The 17,709-nt window shown below is 35.3% G+C and overlaps 1 protein-coding gene across 8 annotated transcripts in view; it reads right to left on the bottom strand.

Annotated features, from left to right (window-relative positions):
* The window catches only part of Dmd (dystrophin), a 2,257,783-nt gene that overhangs the window by 702,561 nt on the left and 1,537,513 nt on the right, over positions 1-17,709 (bottom strand). For all 8 annotated transcript variants that reach the window (XM_085684598.2, XM_085684595.2, XM_087902601.1 and 5 more), the window contains one exon: positions 16,856-17,020. In XM_085684598.2, coding sequence (XP_085540724.2) covers positions 16,856-17,020 — 165 coding nt within the window. The remainder of the gene's footprint in view (positions 1-16,855; positions 17,021-17,709) is intronic.

Below are 17,709 nucleotides of genomic sequence, written 5' to 3' on the forward strand. Positions count from 1 at the left end.
AAAATAATTATTCAGTTGGGGATATGTAAATTTAAGTAACCAGCTTATTTCTGTTGCTAATACAAACCGGAACTTCAGTATACAATAAAGTTAAAAATGTGACTAATGAGTCAACAGTATTAAGTACTGTCATATGGGTTTATGAAGAGATCTACAATAAATCACCTTAAGAATTGTTTTCATTAATAACACAACTAGAGTGAACTTAAGTGATGATTTACTGCACACTGAGTAACCAGGTTGGTTGTTTTGGTCCTTTGAAAGTAAAGAATTACTTTACTTTTCTCTGTTCTAAAGCTATTTAAAACATTTGCTTTTAATTTTTTTTGTATTCAAAATTCTGTTTTAGCTAGTCATAAGGAAAGTCAGTGCTTCTATTCGTAACTCACTTCAACAAATTAAAAATAATGAAAATGATATCTTGTAAAATATGACCTCCGTTGTAATGGCAAACACATCACAATGTCCAAACACTACTCACATAGATTTTATTAAAATACAGTAGTATGTATCTTTGTATGTGTGTATAATTATCTATTATAGTTATCTCTTCAATTATGTAAATTATTAATAGTTATTACTATGCTAATACTAGAAGCATATTTTGGAAAGGTTAGCATGAATTATTTATTTTCTGTTTCTTATCATATCCTTCATCAAATGATTTAAAAATAGAGATGTTTATCTACACAAAGCATTTCTACATTGTAGTCACAAATCTTTCTTCAAAAAGTGTCGGATATTGAAAGTATGCATATATGCCCTTGAAGTTTCATTGATTGACAGAAAAATTCTAGCTGGGTCCTACACATTCTTATGTGTGTTGCCTTATGAGTGCTTAACAAAATTATTAATTTTATCTATCTCATTTTAATGACTACTTTGCTGCAAAATTAATCATTATAAGTTAATTTTAGCTGCTTAATCTTAAAATTAAAACTTTCATTAAAATGTTTCAAATTAAACAATTAATGTCTTTTATTAACTATGTCTTTTATGTTTTAAGCTCAATAGATGTTGAATACTCATTATTTCTGGAAAAGTGAGTGAAACATTCAAAATTTTAATGCCAATGTTTCATAAATATTAATATGTACTATATTTGTATATATATTGCTTTGAAACTATTACCAAGTTCAATGTGTTTGTAGTACACCACAAATTAAAAAGTGATCTTACTCCTAGAGGGTTTCTTTTTCCAAAAACATATAGGTAATGTATTTGATATTCTCTAAAATATGGTTGTCTCCAAATATTATAATTGTGATGTGTATAATATTACACATAGCTACAGACATAGAGCCAAAGCATAAATGCGAAAGTCCACTCTCACTACTCCAAAGGAAAAGCAAAAGAATGATAGAAAAAATATGTGATTATAAAAGCAGTAGTTTTCTGTGGAATTATCCTCTTGTAAACTGTAAAGATTTGCCACTCAAATTGGTTCAATAAAATGCTGATTGGTCAGTAGTCAGGCAGAAAGTATAGTCAGGATGACCAATCTAAGGATGATGGGAAGGAGAAGGGTGAAGTCACGAAGTCAGTTGCAGACTTAATGAGAGCAAGAAGTGAATGCTTAACTGAGAAAAGGTACCAAGCCACATGGCAAAGAATAGATAAGAAATAAGGATCAATTTAAGTGTAAGAGTTAGCTAGTAAAATTCTGACCTATGGGCTAGGCATTTAAAATTCATTTTTATCCTCTATGTCAGTTATTTGGGACCAGATGGTCAGAAAAAAAAACCCTCCGATCACAGTAGTTATTTGGCAATTTAAAAGTATGGAGAGTATGAAGGTGATTTTTAAGTCAAGTACAGCTTTCGAGAAGAGCCACATCAGCTGATTTTGCATTAAAGGTGCTAGAAGTACTTGTAACATATAGTATACAATTATATTTGATAATACGGTTCATTCTATACTTTTACTTTTAATGACATATAATTAACACAATAAATAAAAACTTGGTATATAGAATTATATGCTTAAAAGGAAATAAAATATCACTGTAGGGCCCTGTTCCCCCTTTACTCCTTGGGGTGCGTCTGGAGGACTGTTTTGGCCAGCCAGCTAAGTTTCCTGCTAGTTTCTGTTATCTCTGCTATAGCCTGGTGATTTAGCTGAAGGACTTTGTTTTATCTTTGGTATGGCAATTTCCCACCTGCCCGGGAGAGTTCCTACAGGCGCCAGTTTCTCTCTCCACTTGATCACTGTCTGTTGCTGCTCTCCACCCCCTGCCTGGGTAGGAATTCCCACACAGCACCAGGCTCTTCAGCTTTCCCATCTGGCTGGGAGGGGATTCCTCTACTGGGGCAAAGGTATATTAACTTTGCAGAAAGTTAAATAAAGGGGCATTTGGCTATCTCTTGACGAATGACCCAGGTTTATTTGTGTGTGTGTCTTTATTTCAATTCCCAGGACTTTCCCCAAGTTCGTGGTCAGTAAGGAGGCACGCGGACCTTACCGAGGAAGGGTGTCGCAGAACCGAGTGGTTACATATCACTAAGATTTTTCTTCTTTTCTTTGTTTTTGGTGCCTGGGGAGCAAATCCAAGACCTTGTACCTTCTTGGCATACAGCTTTCCTATGAACTATGTCACTAACTCGTGTCTTTTAAGATACAAGATTTTGCCCTTCTATGTACTTCAGATTGGTCTGGAACTTGCTATCCTCCTATCTCAGTTTTAGAGGGAGTCACTACCATGGATGGCCTTTCTTTATGGTATTTCTAAAGAAATACATTCAATACATTAAATTTACCTTTGATTCATTGTAAAGAGTGATGTGATTTGTGATATATTTTCATACTAATTCAATAGAAGCTTACCCTGAATTTCAATACATTTAGCACTCCCTAATATTCTTATTTTTCAGATTCTTATAGTGTTTCATTATCTTTAAATTAATTTTTATGTCTTATTTTTGTTAACTTTTAGACTCTTAAATGTAAATAAAGGCTTAATTTAGGATAATATTTTAATATGACAACTAAATACTAAAATTTTAAAGTATTTCCTTTTAAGCAAATAATTTATTAATTTTACATCCCAGCCACAGTTTTCCTTCACTCCTCTCCGCCAAGCCCCTCCCCAACAATGCCTCTGTTCCCATCCCTTCAATCTACTCCTCCTCTGTTTCTGTTCAAGAAAGAGCAGACCTCCCATGTATTATCAACAAAACATAGCATATAAATTTGCAGTAAGACTAAGTACCTCCCTTTGTATTAAGGCTGGGCAGGGTGACCCAATATAATAAATAGGGTTTCAAAGGCTAGTAAAAGAGTTAAATACTTTATTGCATTAAAATCTGATTTATAAATAAAAATATATAGCATAAATATTTAAATCATTTTATATATACATGTATATGATTTTTGCCTTCAAATCACTGAGGATATGAGCATAACCACTTTGGTTTTTGTTTACACCTAGAGAGTGTGAGTTTTCCTCATGTTAATACTAAATCCAACCCCCCATCACTTATGAAATAAAAAAAAAAAGTTAGACTTTACATTGGTATAACTTCTTGGTAGACATTCTTACCATAATGACAGCCAGAAACTGCTTTTAGATGAGTTACAAATTTTGTTTTGATTTTTGAGACAGGACTTTTCTATGTAGCCCTGGCTGTTCTAGAATTCAACTTCTAGTCCAAGCTGGTCTTGAACTCAGAAATATGCCAGCCTCTGCCTTCAGAGTACTGGGGTCAAATGCATGTGCCACTATCACCTGGCACATGACATTGTGCTTAGAATTTGAAGAGTTCTTCAGTAGTAACTCCTAGATTTAAGGATTCCTTTATAACCATTATAGTATGTTGAGTAATTAACATTATTTCTTGATAAAAATACAATCTCATAGCTACTAGATCAGGAAGACATTACATAGAAAAGAAAATCACCGGAGAGTAAAAGTGCCTACGTGTGTTTATTATGTCTTATGTAAAATGTAAGTTTCCCCCACCTATTAATAAGGTTGACATCCTGTAAATAAGCAGGAGAAAAAAATATGGGCCAGAAAAATGGCTATTTTTCTAAGAGATACTGGTCCAGACCATGAGACCAGCTAAATTGGTAATCCAGAATGAGATCTTTTTCCCACTGTCTAATGAGAGAGAGAAAGAGAGAGAGAGAGAGAGAGAGAGAGAGAGAGAGAGAGAGAGCGAGCTGTGGGGATTAAAGAGGAATTAATGGAAAGCCTGCTTATTGTTAATGAATACTTCACCAAGATATACTATATAATTCCTCCTGCATAGAAAATAAAGATACATGTCTAATTTACCTTTTACCATATCTAAGGAAAACTTTAATTATAACTTTCTAGGCTTTAACTTTATTAAAGTCCCTATAAGGATATAATTTTACCTGAGTAAACAGGAATTGCATTGCTAGCAACTTCCAATATTCTAGAAATGACAGAGACATTTAGCTGCCTGGAGAGTCACCCAGACTTTCTCTGTAATACTGAGGGATCCTTATTTAGCCTGCATTCATAGAGTATCTGACAGATTTTTCAGTGAAGCAGGAAATTTGAAGGGCTTCCCTGCCTTATATTGGCAAAGCTCATCAGTTGCTTTCCTCTGTGTCCTGCAGAATGTCCAGCAGTTTCTTCCATGAAGCAGGAACATTGCAGTACCATCCTGCCTTGTGTTGCTTGTGTTGCAAAAGTACATTTGTCACTTTCCTATGGGTCCTACCCATCCAGTTTATACAACATATGCTCAAGCAATGCAGACAAGAACAGGTTTTTGCCCAAATGACTTACCTTGCCACATTAAAAATAAACTCCATAAGAAGTTTCTCTGATGCCTATTAACCTCTTTGAAGTAACTGGTGCTACCAGGAGCAGATATGTTTCACTGTTGAGAAAAGTCTAAGTTCTGAAAAGATTTTCAATGCCATATTCTGTAATCTTTAGAGTGTTTGAGTTTTACCTATCTAATATCTTTGTATACCTAGAAAACCTAACTAGTATGGATATCAGTTTGATTATTATAGAAGACTATTAATCTGTAAAAGATGGGATGGATGATAGAGGATTTTCTTTAATTTTGTCAAACTCAAATAAACTAAATAGTGTGGCTATAATTCTAGCTTGATAATTTTTTGCTACATGCAATTTTACTACATTAATGTTAAAAATCTTTCTTTTTGATTTTGAAGAAATGGGAAAATCCAGTGGGATGGTCTTTCTGTATATTGTGAATATGTACTGCTCTCATTGGTTGATAATAAAGCTGTTTGTCCAAGGACAAGGCAGAATAAGGGTAAGTGGTGCAATCAAACTAAAGATAGAGATTGTGGAGTCAAAAGTAAAGAGGGTGGAGTCAAAGCAGATGCCAGCTAGGCACTGAGGCAGCAAGATGTGTAGAAAATGAGGCAACAAGCCATGAACCATGTTACAAGGCATAGATAAGAAATATGGGTTAATTTAAATGTAATAACTAGCTAGTAATAAGCCTGAGCCATTGACCAATTATTTACAATTAAAAACAGAAAATGCAAATATGGCTATTCGCCTACTTAAAAGCCATAATGGAGTTAATAAATATCCTACTTTGATTTCTATTCTTGTGATAAAAACTGTGACAAAAAGCAATATAAAAAGTAAATGGTTTATTTGGGGTATGTGTCCTGATTACAGCCCATCATAGGGGCATTGGGGAAGCCATCAAGAACTCAAGGCAGAAACCTGAAGGCAGGGACTGAAGCAGAAGCTATGGAGGAATGTTACTTACTGACTTAGTACTCATGACTTTCTCAGCCTAACTTTTTCTATAACCCAGGACTACCTGCCTCTGTTTGGTACCAAACACAGTGACTGGGCCCTCTCACATCAATAACTAATCATTAATCGAGAAAATGGTCACACAGACTTGCCTACTGCATGATCTTATGAACACATTTTCTTAAGTGATGGTTCTTCTTGACCCTAACATGTGCCAAAGTGACAAAAAAAAACTAGCTAGCACAAATAATGCATGGATTTTTAGACTAGTTGTTTTAGTACCACCGGTGAAGTATATTTACAATAGCCCTTCATTATTTCAATTATTAAATGACTGTCAACTTTGAGAAGCAAAGTCCTAGGAAACATATAATAGAGGGGGATGGATAAATGTTAACTACAAATTGTTTTTCACTTCCATATATAGAAATATACCATGTAGCTTTCAGTGACACAGCTTATAAGTAAGCAGCTTTGGGGATACAGTTTTTTCAGACAATTTAAAATTGTGCCTGAATCTTTTAAGATAAAGTCATAAAAGTTATATTGTATGAATATTGCAATTATATATATATATATATATATATATATATATATATATTCTGAATATATATGAGCTCACAGAGTATCCATTGCCCCAATGGTGTTTATTTGTAAACTCAAACCATCATATTAACTCCAATTTTTTTCTACTCTATATTCTGTCTGCCTATCAAAATCACCCCTTGGGCAATACAGTAATAATCAAGGGGGTCCATTAATTCATTTACATAGAAAATGTCTTAAAACTCTTGAAAATTTTCTTATTTTCCTCCTTTGATCATATTCATAAAGGGAAACTATCCCAGTTCAAGGCAGAGATTTCCGTAGTTTACATTTAAAAAATGATAACGTTACTTCTGATGTTCTCACATTAACTTCCTGCAAAGTATCATTACCTACAATTACTTTTAATGGAGCAATGAAAGATCACTAAAAAAGATTAAATTCTACTGTGCAGTAAAAGTATAATATGAAGGAAGCAATAATAGTTGTGGGGTGACAAAATGACTTCAAGTTACATCTAGAGCGAAATAATGATGCAGAATTGAATAAGTCTTCTTTGGAACAAAATTGTTTAATATTGGTGAGGGAAAATTAAAATTGGGACATTTAATTCTATTGGGTTTATTTCTCATATGTCAAGTGGAATAATATTCTGACTGCAAAGAACAGAACAAACAGTACTGACATGAAGTAGTGCCCAAGAGGAGTAAAGAGATTAGAAGACCCCAATCTGCTAAGAATTAACTCTCTAGATTCAGATAAATTACATCTCAGTATACTAATAAAACTAGCCAGCCACTATGGGTGCACCTGACGACTAGAAACAAGCAGTCTGAAGTTTAATAAGAAAAAATAAGGTGTGAAAATAAAATTAAAACTTTCTAAGTACTTATTTCAAATGAGGTTAGAAAACAAAAGGCAAAGACAAGCCCGGAGCCTATGGTACCAAAACTGTAAGAATGTTGGAATCAGTTGCCAGTGGACACATGAAACAAACACACGATGTTGCTGTCATCCTTACATAGTGTAAAATAAATTAAAAAACATATTTTAAAATCTATAATTTTGCTATAATTTATTAGCAAACTGAACAATTTGTACATCATTTGTAGAAAATAAGTGTTGCTGATTTCAGGTTACATTTTTAAACTAGAATCATGTAAAACATTTCCTGTAGCAAAGATCCGAGTTTTACTTTATGTTGTATATTGCATTTGTCTCAGTTTTTGAAAGAGACAGGTAAGCAATGGAGAAAACTAGAAAGAATATAGTTAAAAGTGTGTTGAACAGGAAGTAAAATGATTCTGAGACACTTGAAAGATTCCTCCTCACCCATAAGAAGAATGTAAATTAAAAAGATAGTGAGTTGACACCCTCTCTCCTGCCTTGCTTGATTAAAGAATGTTGATAACAAACCGAAAAGTTACAGCGATCAAATAATTTGCCTTTCTACTACTGATAAATGTTCCTTGAAGAGCCACAATGTCTTAACTAGGTCAAGATTCATGCTCTGGGGTGATTATAGCAAACTTTTAGAGCACTCACTACACAATACAGCCTATGTTGGCATAGATAATACTTCATACATGGAGTTTATTTATACTTTGTACCCACTCTAATCAAATTGAGAGTGCTTCTTTTTCTAATTGATTTTTTATTGAGCTCTACAGACTGCTTCTTAACGTAAGACATCATAGTCAATTCACATATGGATTGTTAGCTGGATAGAGATTTCATTACTGTACTTAGAGGGGTTCATTGGGGATTGGTGCACGCAAATTTTATGTGTTTAAGCAATACACATAAAGTATTGGAATGCGTGCTTGTTGACAATATAAAACAGCACCAAGAAAATAGGAAATAAAGCAACAATAATTTTATGACCAATTGAAGACTATACCCAAAGTAAGTTGATTTCAAAGTAGAATGTTTCCTGGTGTGTGCTGTAGTGCTTGACCTTATAATTTAGTCTATTGCAGATATCTTTTTGACAGATACAAATATAGAAGGTGTACTTATGATTTATTAAATTATACTTATAAAATCTGAATTTCAAAAGAGAACTTTTAGCATACTTATCTAGTTATATTCAATTAATTAATTCAATATATTCTAATGATATTGTCATTTAATAGAGTCTATTACATTTTAACAGAGAATCACAAACCCAAAGGTACCCTCTCCTCATTTTTATTACAAGTGGGTTTATAAACATATTGTAGTATGATGAAGAATAATCAGAATTGAAATAGAAAAGGCTGCATATAGGAGAACTTGTTCCCAGAAAGAAAAGTGCACACCCTAGAAACAAACCCAAAGCCAGGCACTAATTGACAAGGTTACTTCCTGATAATGTCCCCAAGTGGTGATGGCTTTCTTACTTGCTCTCTGCCTTGAGAATGAATCAAGGGAGCTGGATGTAGTGACACACTTCTTTAATAGCTGCAGAGGCAGAGGGATCTCGGTGAATTTGAAGCCAACCTGGTTTACCTAGAGAACAATCTTCAGATTGGGAGATATATATATATATATAGACATATATATACGTGTATATGTACACACACACACACACACACACACACACACACACACACACACATATATATATATATATATATATATATATATATATATATATATATGCAGACTGTCCTAGAGATATGTGGGCAGGATTGTATGAGTGGATTCATTTTTCCAGATTCTCAGTCACTTCAACATATTTGACTGGCTCTGTTTCCATGCTGTATTTGTTTGCCATTTCAGTTTTATTTTCCTTGTCCTGTGATAGTCCTTCTCCCCCCACACAAGCATACCTCTCTGAAATATCCCAAAGGCCATTGCTTCTGAGCAATATTTGATTGATATTCAATCAAAAGCAAAATACTCAAAATACTGGTAATTGAAATCCTTTTTGAATCAAGGAATCATTAAGTTGACATCTGATAATTTTATTAATAGACTTTCTGATAGAAACTCTCCTGAGTGTTTGATATTAATTAGTCACAAAATTAGCATGTATAGTTGTTACTTGCAATGAGTGTTAATGGTAATTGCAAACACAACTCAATTTAATAGATTTAAAGAATATTAAGAGAGTGTTACAATCACAAGAAATTGTTTCTAAAAGGTGAAATACACATAGATTTTTCTGTCATGCAAAAGTGCAAGACACACAGAAAAGGAATGGTTCATAAAAGATATCATACCATAAATACATATTGAATTAGGAAATAATTCTTTGAGGGAAGTGGGATGGAAATATGATTCAAAGAAGAAAATGCATATTGCAAAGTTTCTATTTATTAAGGATAAGTTTGTCCATGTATTTTTAAAGTAGATGATTGTAGGTACTATATTACTATGGTGTTTGGATCACATTTGATGTATTCAGAAGAGTAAAGCAATACTTTTTATTTTAGTTTTAATTATTTCTAGTTTTTTAAAAAATTTCACACTTGAGCAAACTGTATTTACAATATTTCAACACTTCTTTCTCTCTTTTTCTCTCTTTCCCTCTTCTCTCTCCCCTTTCACTACCTCACAAAATCTATTATAAACACACATACAGAGAGAGAGAGAGAGAGAGAGAGAGAGAGAGAGAGAGAGAGAGAGAGAGAATATCTGTTCCTGGGATAAACACCTACAATAAACAACTTCGTGGAGGAAAGTGTCTATTTAGTTTACAGGTTACATACAAGGGTATAACCAGCTGAACAGCTCATGGTGGGAACCTGAGACAGGAACTGAAAGAGAACTACTGAGTAGCAAACACTACGTATGGGCTTGCTCCAGGCTCATCTTCAACTACCGTTTTTTGTTTGTTTGTTTGTTTGTTTTTAAGATTTATTTATTATGTGTACAGTGTTCCTCCCATACACCTCTATACCAGAAGAGGACACCAGACTTCATTACAGATGGTCATGAGGTTGCTGGGAATTGAACTCAGGTCGTCTGGAAGAACAGCCATTGTGCTTAACCTCTGAGCTGTCTCTCCAGCCACAGCCACTTTTCTTATACCTCTTAGAACTTTCTGCCCGGGGGTAGTACAGCTCACAGTGGTTGAACCCTCCCAAATCAGTCACTAATCAAGAAAATGCCCCCGACAGACTTGTCTGTGGATCAACCCGATGAATGCATTTCCTAAATTCAATTTTCTTTTCCCCTTTTTCAACTAGGTTGTGTCACGTTAAAAATAAAAGCACAAAATACACAGAAAACACAGTATGCATAGAAAACAGCTTATAAACATCAAGTTTAAAATTCTAGGGGTAGACGTATAAAGGGGGATATTCTATTTTTTTAACTAGTTTTAGAAACTGTCTTGAATATCAGTGGAAAAGAAGGTTTATTGGAGTCCTCTTCTTGAGCTTAACAAGGAATACTAAAAATTTTAAGTATCACAAAAATTATAGTACATTTCTCTTGATCAACAACATAGTAATTCTAAATATGTTTGCATAATCTGTTCTAAGAATTCTGACCTGGAAAAACACCAGTTTCCAGTCTCAAGAAGCTTACTACTTTCTGTGGACAAGTGGAGTTGGGGAATGAGGAAATTCTCCTGGTTCTCTGCTGTTGTCTGTCACTGGATTTGTTTTCTGGCATTTACTTTCCCGTTTCTTGAGTAGAGAGATGGGAACAGAGGTGGAAGATTAGGACTTTTATTTTGTTATGAACATCTGTGGCAGGGGAACTCCATGCACTCACTGAGCTGGGTTAAAGGTGTGTTCAATGGGATCTCCATGGTACAATGGAAACATCTATTTTTCGTAACATTCTACTTACAGGGTTGAATGCTAGTATATATAATATAAGGTCAAACTGTGCTACAGGGTCTAGATTTCCAGATGGATTGGGCCATTGATTGTATTGCAGCTAGGTACTCCAGGAACTGGAATAAAATTGACTTATTCTTGTCTGATGTGCTAGAAGTCTGCAATGAATCTGGGCTGCAGGAGGCATGGCTGTTTCCTTTGTGTGGGGTTTCCATTTCCCTTTTCCACTCTGAAGAGACCTGCCAATGAGGTTACTCTTCTCAGCAGCAACCTGCTAGTTATGGATCTGGGCCTGGTTTCTTCAGCATGCAAGTTGAGGGCTTAAAGGGACTTTTGAGAACCTCCATTGTTGACTTCCTTCCCCATCAGCAGCAAACACAATGGGAGACAGACCATGTTATAAGGGGAAATTTAATTGAAATTACGACTCCACAATGCAGCATCAAGGATGTTTCCCTCCATGACTGGGTGGAACTCTGTAGCTCGTCTAGGAGGATGTACCTGCTTTGGGGTCACCATTGTCCGTGCATGTAAGTCCTCACTTATGCTCTTTAATAAAGCCCAATAAACTTCCAAGTTGGATTTGGGATTATCTTTGGTATGCATCTTGGAATAATGCTCTTATTAATGCAACAGTGTTAGAAGATGCTAGTCTGTGATAGTTTGTTGCTAAACTGATGCTTGTTTTAGAAAATGAACATAAAAATAAAAGTAATGCCTAATAAATAATAGTGAAACATATATAAATAAAATCATTGCAATTGAAAAGGACAATAGGAATAAACTTTATATATAACATATGCTACCTATAGGAAGTATTTTGTGAAGGAAACACAATTCTATCACAAAACAAAACAATTGGTCCTGCAAGAAGGAGGAAGAAAACTGTGCTTGCAATCTCAGTAGACTCAAGAAGTAGAAGGCTCATGGAACAGGAATCTTATGTCACATGGTTAATGCTTGCTATGAATTTATAAGTAAACTCATTAGCATCGAGTTTTAGCACAACAGAATCCTAGTGAGAAATTAGTTAAAAAGTCTGTTAAAATTACAAAATATTCTCGTATTACAGATCGGTTATTCATAAATAAGAAATTATACATTTGCTAAGCATGGTGGCACAGATCTGTAATTCCAGCTGCTCACAAGTCTGACAAGGTCAATATCTGCATGGGCAGTTTATCTAGGCACTCTATAAAACCAAATCATAAAATGAGACTTGGATATAGAACTCAGTGGTAGAGAGCTGGCCTAGCATTCACGAGGTGCTAGGTTCAGACCCTTCTACTACAAAATACTGTGTGTATTCAAGGTGAACAACATGATGCCCCGAGTCTCTTTTGCTGGTATATCTTCAGTTTCATAAACCAGATGTGCTGGTTGCTCAGGGGTATCCTGTGCTTTGCTAGAGCAAAATAGGGACCGACAAAGATTGCTGAACCAACTTGAGGAAAGTTTCTACTGGTTACTTTCAGCACCATAAATCTCATTTCCATTTTTGAAGATCATTTATTTCAAAGGTCCTTGTACTATGTGGTTCATTTATGCCTCTTAAGGACACAATTTCCCAGTGGTGGTGCCACACACCTTTCATCTCAGCACTGGGGAGGCAGAAGCAGGCAGGTCTCCATGAGTTTCAGGCCAGCTTTGCCTATGGAGCAAGTACTAGCACAGTCAGGGCTACACAGAGAAACCCTTCCTCAAAAAACCACACACACAAATATACAATCTCCTCTTTTCTGATTCAGGAATATTTGCCGTCCAGACCTCTTGGACACACTGACCTTTTGAAATGTAATCATCAAGGAAATTATGCCCTGATCTCCAAGTTTGTGGAAAGATAAGGATTGACTTCAAAACACAAAATTGAGAAACGTTGATGGCCAAAATACAGAAATGAGATACACAGATGGCCTAATTACTGTCACCTGCTTCCCCTAGAAACCCTCAGGTACTTTTCTACTAATTCTTCTAGCACTTGGAAAACTCAATCTGTTTTTTTTTAGGGGGTGGGTAGTGGGGTTTTTGTTTGGTTGTATTTAGTTTTTGTTTGTTTCCTTTCTGAGACAGGCCCTCAGGTAGCTCAGACTGGCCCCAAACTCACTAACTATTGGTTGAGAATAGTCTTGAACTCCAAAGTCTTCTATGTCTTTCTTTTCTACTTTCTGAGTGCCGCCACTGCTGGCATTTGCTATAGCATGCCTGATTTATTCTGCAGTAATTCATGAATGCAACGACAAGGAATCTTATCAACTGAACCACATTCCAATCCTCTCCTGTCTTGTTTGAATGAATTGAGTTCAATCTTACCCTTACATTGTTCAAGCTTTGGATGAAGTCACTCTTGCCTGTTTAATTGTCCATTACTAGTTCTCTTTGGTAATACTCACTGCAAAGTGAACACTTGATATGGGTATTTTGTTACTGCAGTGGTCAGTTATTAGGATTTTGTTATTGGTCTGCAGATTTGACATTACAGACAATTACATTTCTAGCATGGTAGGGTTTATCTATAGACCACAAAGAAAAAGCCATTCTTGAGGGAGAAAACACTATCTCTGTCACCAACATGGAAATAACCCATTTACTAAGTTTTAACAGAGAGACTTACACATTTCCCCTAACTCCTATTTCAATAAAAAGTTTGGAAAGCAGTAGTTAGGCTGTTTTATGTCAGATAAACAGTCTACCTCAAGCTCATTATTGAAGGCTTTCATTAAAGATTAAAAGCATAAGGCCCTTTATATAAATTCTAAACTGGTCCCTGGATCTTAGCATTCAATTATCATTTGCGAAATTTGAAATCAACATAGTTTATGTCTAAATTGAGAGTACATTTGAAAATCAAAATTCAAAGGCATGCCTTCTAGTGGGCTGACTGATGGGCAAGGGCTCTGATTATGCCTCATTTTCACCCTCTACAGCACGATCTCATTGATTATGTTTCTCAGCTTGCTAAGGGTTCTGTGAGGTGATTTTCAAGATAAATACTGCTATTTGCAGGATTTCCTGAATAGGAATATTTTGGGAGTAAATTGTGCAAACCAAGTGATGTGCAGTCAATTTTCACTCTGGCATAAACAATGTATTAGAACAGAGCACTTACGGCTTTTCCATCCTCCCTTCCCCCCCCCCCCCCTTTTCTTTCTTCTTTTATTTTAAATTTGGGTTTCATTACATAGCTTGCTGCATTTCACCAATAAGCAGGAAATATCAGGGCAGCAAAAACTGAAGCTCATGAAGGACATTACATATTCTTTGTTCTTTCTAACAGGTGCTCAGAGTTTGACCAGAGAAAGTGAATCACCTGAGTGTCAGGGCCGCAGACCCTTTAACTCTGAGGTATACATGACCACCATAGATAGAAAAAGAAAGGTTTTTTTTTTTAATTTGAGTAAATGGAGCCAGGCTGCAGCTTTCTTTATATCTACTGTATTTCACTGTCTTTTAACTGATATTTTTTAAGGCAGTATAATTTCCTGTGTTAAAAAGTTGACTTGTTCTCCAAACAATTTAAAAGCTTTATTTTTTATTTTGAGTAAAGTGCAGCAAATAATATTCCATTTTATCATTTTTTTACGTTGAATTTCTTTAAGCAGAGGTGTTTACAGCAAGCAGTAAAGACTGAAATCTATAATTTAAGTAGAAAGAAAAAAGGCGTAACCTCTATAAGTCATTATTAGAACGAGCAGAAATAGAAGGTAGGCATAGAGGGATAAAGAATTGGTTTTGACTAACAGAGGCCACGATTTGTTGATTAGAAGCCAAACATTTTTGGATTTCTGGGAGAAGCTCTCCAGTTAGCATCCGTATGGTCATATGTCCTTTTTGGCCTGGATACTGCCAAAGGAGAAGAAAGGGCCTGAAGGAGCATTTTTGAAATCTACACTCCAATGATGAATAATCTCAGAATGCACAGGGAATATGCCAAAGAGTTTTCTGCATGGAAAAATGCAGTTGCATTTTTTTTTCTCCTCCCTGACTTAAACTAAGCTGTAGGAAGCAAACTGAATGATACCAAAACACCAGCCAGCTGTGAGAGAGGTGGCATGGGGCTTTGGTAATGAAGTTCATTAACACAGAAAAGAGGGGCTGCACTCCAGACTCTAAGATCTGTTTGTCAGGAACCAATGTGCTGTTGATAAGGGCTGATGGGACTTTTAGATGTTTGAGAACTAACTGGGGACAGGCTGAGGAAAGCACAGACCAGACTAAAGTCACTTTTGTAGCGTCAGCATGATTTGTTAGTTGTGTGATGGGATTTTGCTTTCCTTTCTCTTACATATGTTCCAGAGACAACAAGAACTCTCTCAAAGAGTATTCACGCTATTATTTTTTTCTGAAAAGACACATTTTGATAAACAGATTTTTTTACTTGAGTTATGAAAGTTAAAAGCAAAGCAAAAACATGATTACTAGTTGAGAGAAAAGAATTTGTGTCTTTTCTTCTTTGTGATATGAAATTAAAGACAAAGAAAATACTTGACCTAGCATAATTGGTAATCTGCCTCACGTTATGGTCCATTCGAGCCAAGTAAATGCACTTTCTTATGTTGGTGGTTAATTCAGTAATGAAGCAACAGGAATTGATGAGTTGTAACACTAGTAATTTTGCAAGCATGTCAACTTTGTCTGAGGATATTATGTACCACTGAACTGAAAAAACAAAATCCTAGGAAGGGTTGTTTCTCAGAACTGAAGAGGTGCTCTGTCCAGCCATCCCTTGATCATGCATGATTCAAGGATAGGGTGACTCAGACATCAGTAGACAAATATCAATGTCAGGATCTCCAGCATTCTTTTGATTTACAGGCTGTGTTGTTACTCGTCTTGAATATTTATATTTTAGAAGTTAACTTAATTTGTTACTGGGTAAAGGTTATTGCTACTCATGAGTTTGATTGTCAGACTGAACTGAAGAGCATGACAGTGATTGAACAGGCTAAGTTTTATGCTGGGGAAATGATGTTTACTTGTGACTTACAAAGTACCATGTGTGCTCAGTGCACAGCTATCAGAGTGGTCGATACAAATATCAGGAGGAAGCAAGCTAAAAGGAAAACAGTGCACTTTGTAAGTATAACTTAATTTAGCTGGAACAAAACTCTCAATCTCTCTATTTTTATTCCTTCTTTTCAGCACATCTTTCTCAAATGCTTAGGATGACAATTTTAGAAATTTTAGATAAGAATCAGCTTTGGAAAAGATATCTACAAATACATACCTATTAAATGCAATTAAAGTAGAGAAGAAAACTGGATCATACTAACAAAGTGAGAGCGTTATAGAGAACAACTAACTAAAAACATATCTAGTAAATTCTGAAAGAAGCAGAAAATGCTACTGAAATAATAATAATCACAACAGTATCAATTGTAATGTGGTATCTCCAGTCTTATCCTTACTATTTTTGATACAAAACAAAACTGAACTCTGCTAAATTAGTTTACCAACTATCACCTCTGGATCTGATCACCTTTTAACTTGATTAGATTCTTCATTCTTCAGCCTCACCAAGATGCTGTCTGCTCACCCTGGCCTGTCTTCAGGAAGATCCCTGTTCATTTAACTAGAATTATCTTTTACCCCAGTCCTTTCCACTAACCCACTAACCCTATTCATGGGCAAAGAATTCCTCCTTTCCCGTGTTTACTCTGTAAGCCCCCTTCCAGAGATTGCTGTGTTTATTTTGATGAACTTAATAATGTTATCCTTGTCCTGCTCTAAGGACTGAAAGCATTCAAATTAACCAATGAGGTTAATATGGTCATTGAGTCAATCAGCCAGACAATGTGAAGCTAGAGGCACCCACCTTCAGGTCAAATGGCTCTGTTTGACTTGGTTGGCTGTAAGTTTCCAATTGATTCCTGATAGGAGACAGCCACAAAAGCAGGTGATCGAGTTGCTCTTCAAGTTTCCCAAAATCTTTTATGTGAACCTCAAGTTCTCCCTGTTTTTCAGGCAAAGCTCTGGAGACCTGAAAGGGGAAAAAAGTCAAAGATAAATAATTCTCATAATATACATTAAAAATAGCTAAGGTATTCAAAAGGAGATGGTAAAGCCATTTGCTGAAACATTTATTTTAAAAGATGTTAAAGTTACATATATGACATGGTAAGATCGCATTTACATGTTATATATCATTGGGTAATACTCATTTTTTTAAAAAAATGTTAGACATTAATGCCTTTTTATAAATGTAAAACATGCAGCTAAGCTAAGCGAGGCGTCTCACATCTGTAATACTAGCATATATGTGACCGAGGCACTGCCATGACCTAACTTTGGCCACAGGGTAAATTCTAGGCTAGTCAGAGTTACAGAATGAGACCCTATATCAAAAGAACACAAAAACAAACGCACCAAAAAAATTTGTATATTCCAATTGATCGAAGACAAAGAACACAATCCTCATATAACTTCTCATTTACTAAATGTGTATGCCAAACAGAGTTTTGCAGTATTATAAAGAGTAAGCATGGCATTTGGGTGAGAGTAGACTAACAGAATGACTGCTGGTTATTTTTATGAAAGACTTAGTATATACTAACCATCATGGATGGAAATTTCAAATGTACTGCTTTCTTTAACCTCTCATGGCCCCTGCATTCTGCTGTTCTGATCTTCTAAATCTTAAGCATAGATAAAACTGGAATTGACAGATGA

This window comes from Myodes glareolus, chromosome X (genome assembly GCF_982192425.1).
Source record: "Myodes glareolus chromosome X, mMyoGla1.1, whole genome shotgun sequence".
NCBI lineage: Eukaryota > Metazoa > Chordata > Mammalia > Rodentia > Cricetidae > Myodes > Myodes glareolus.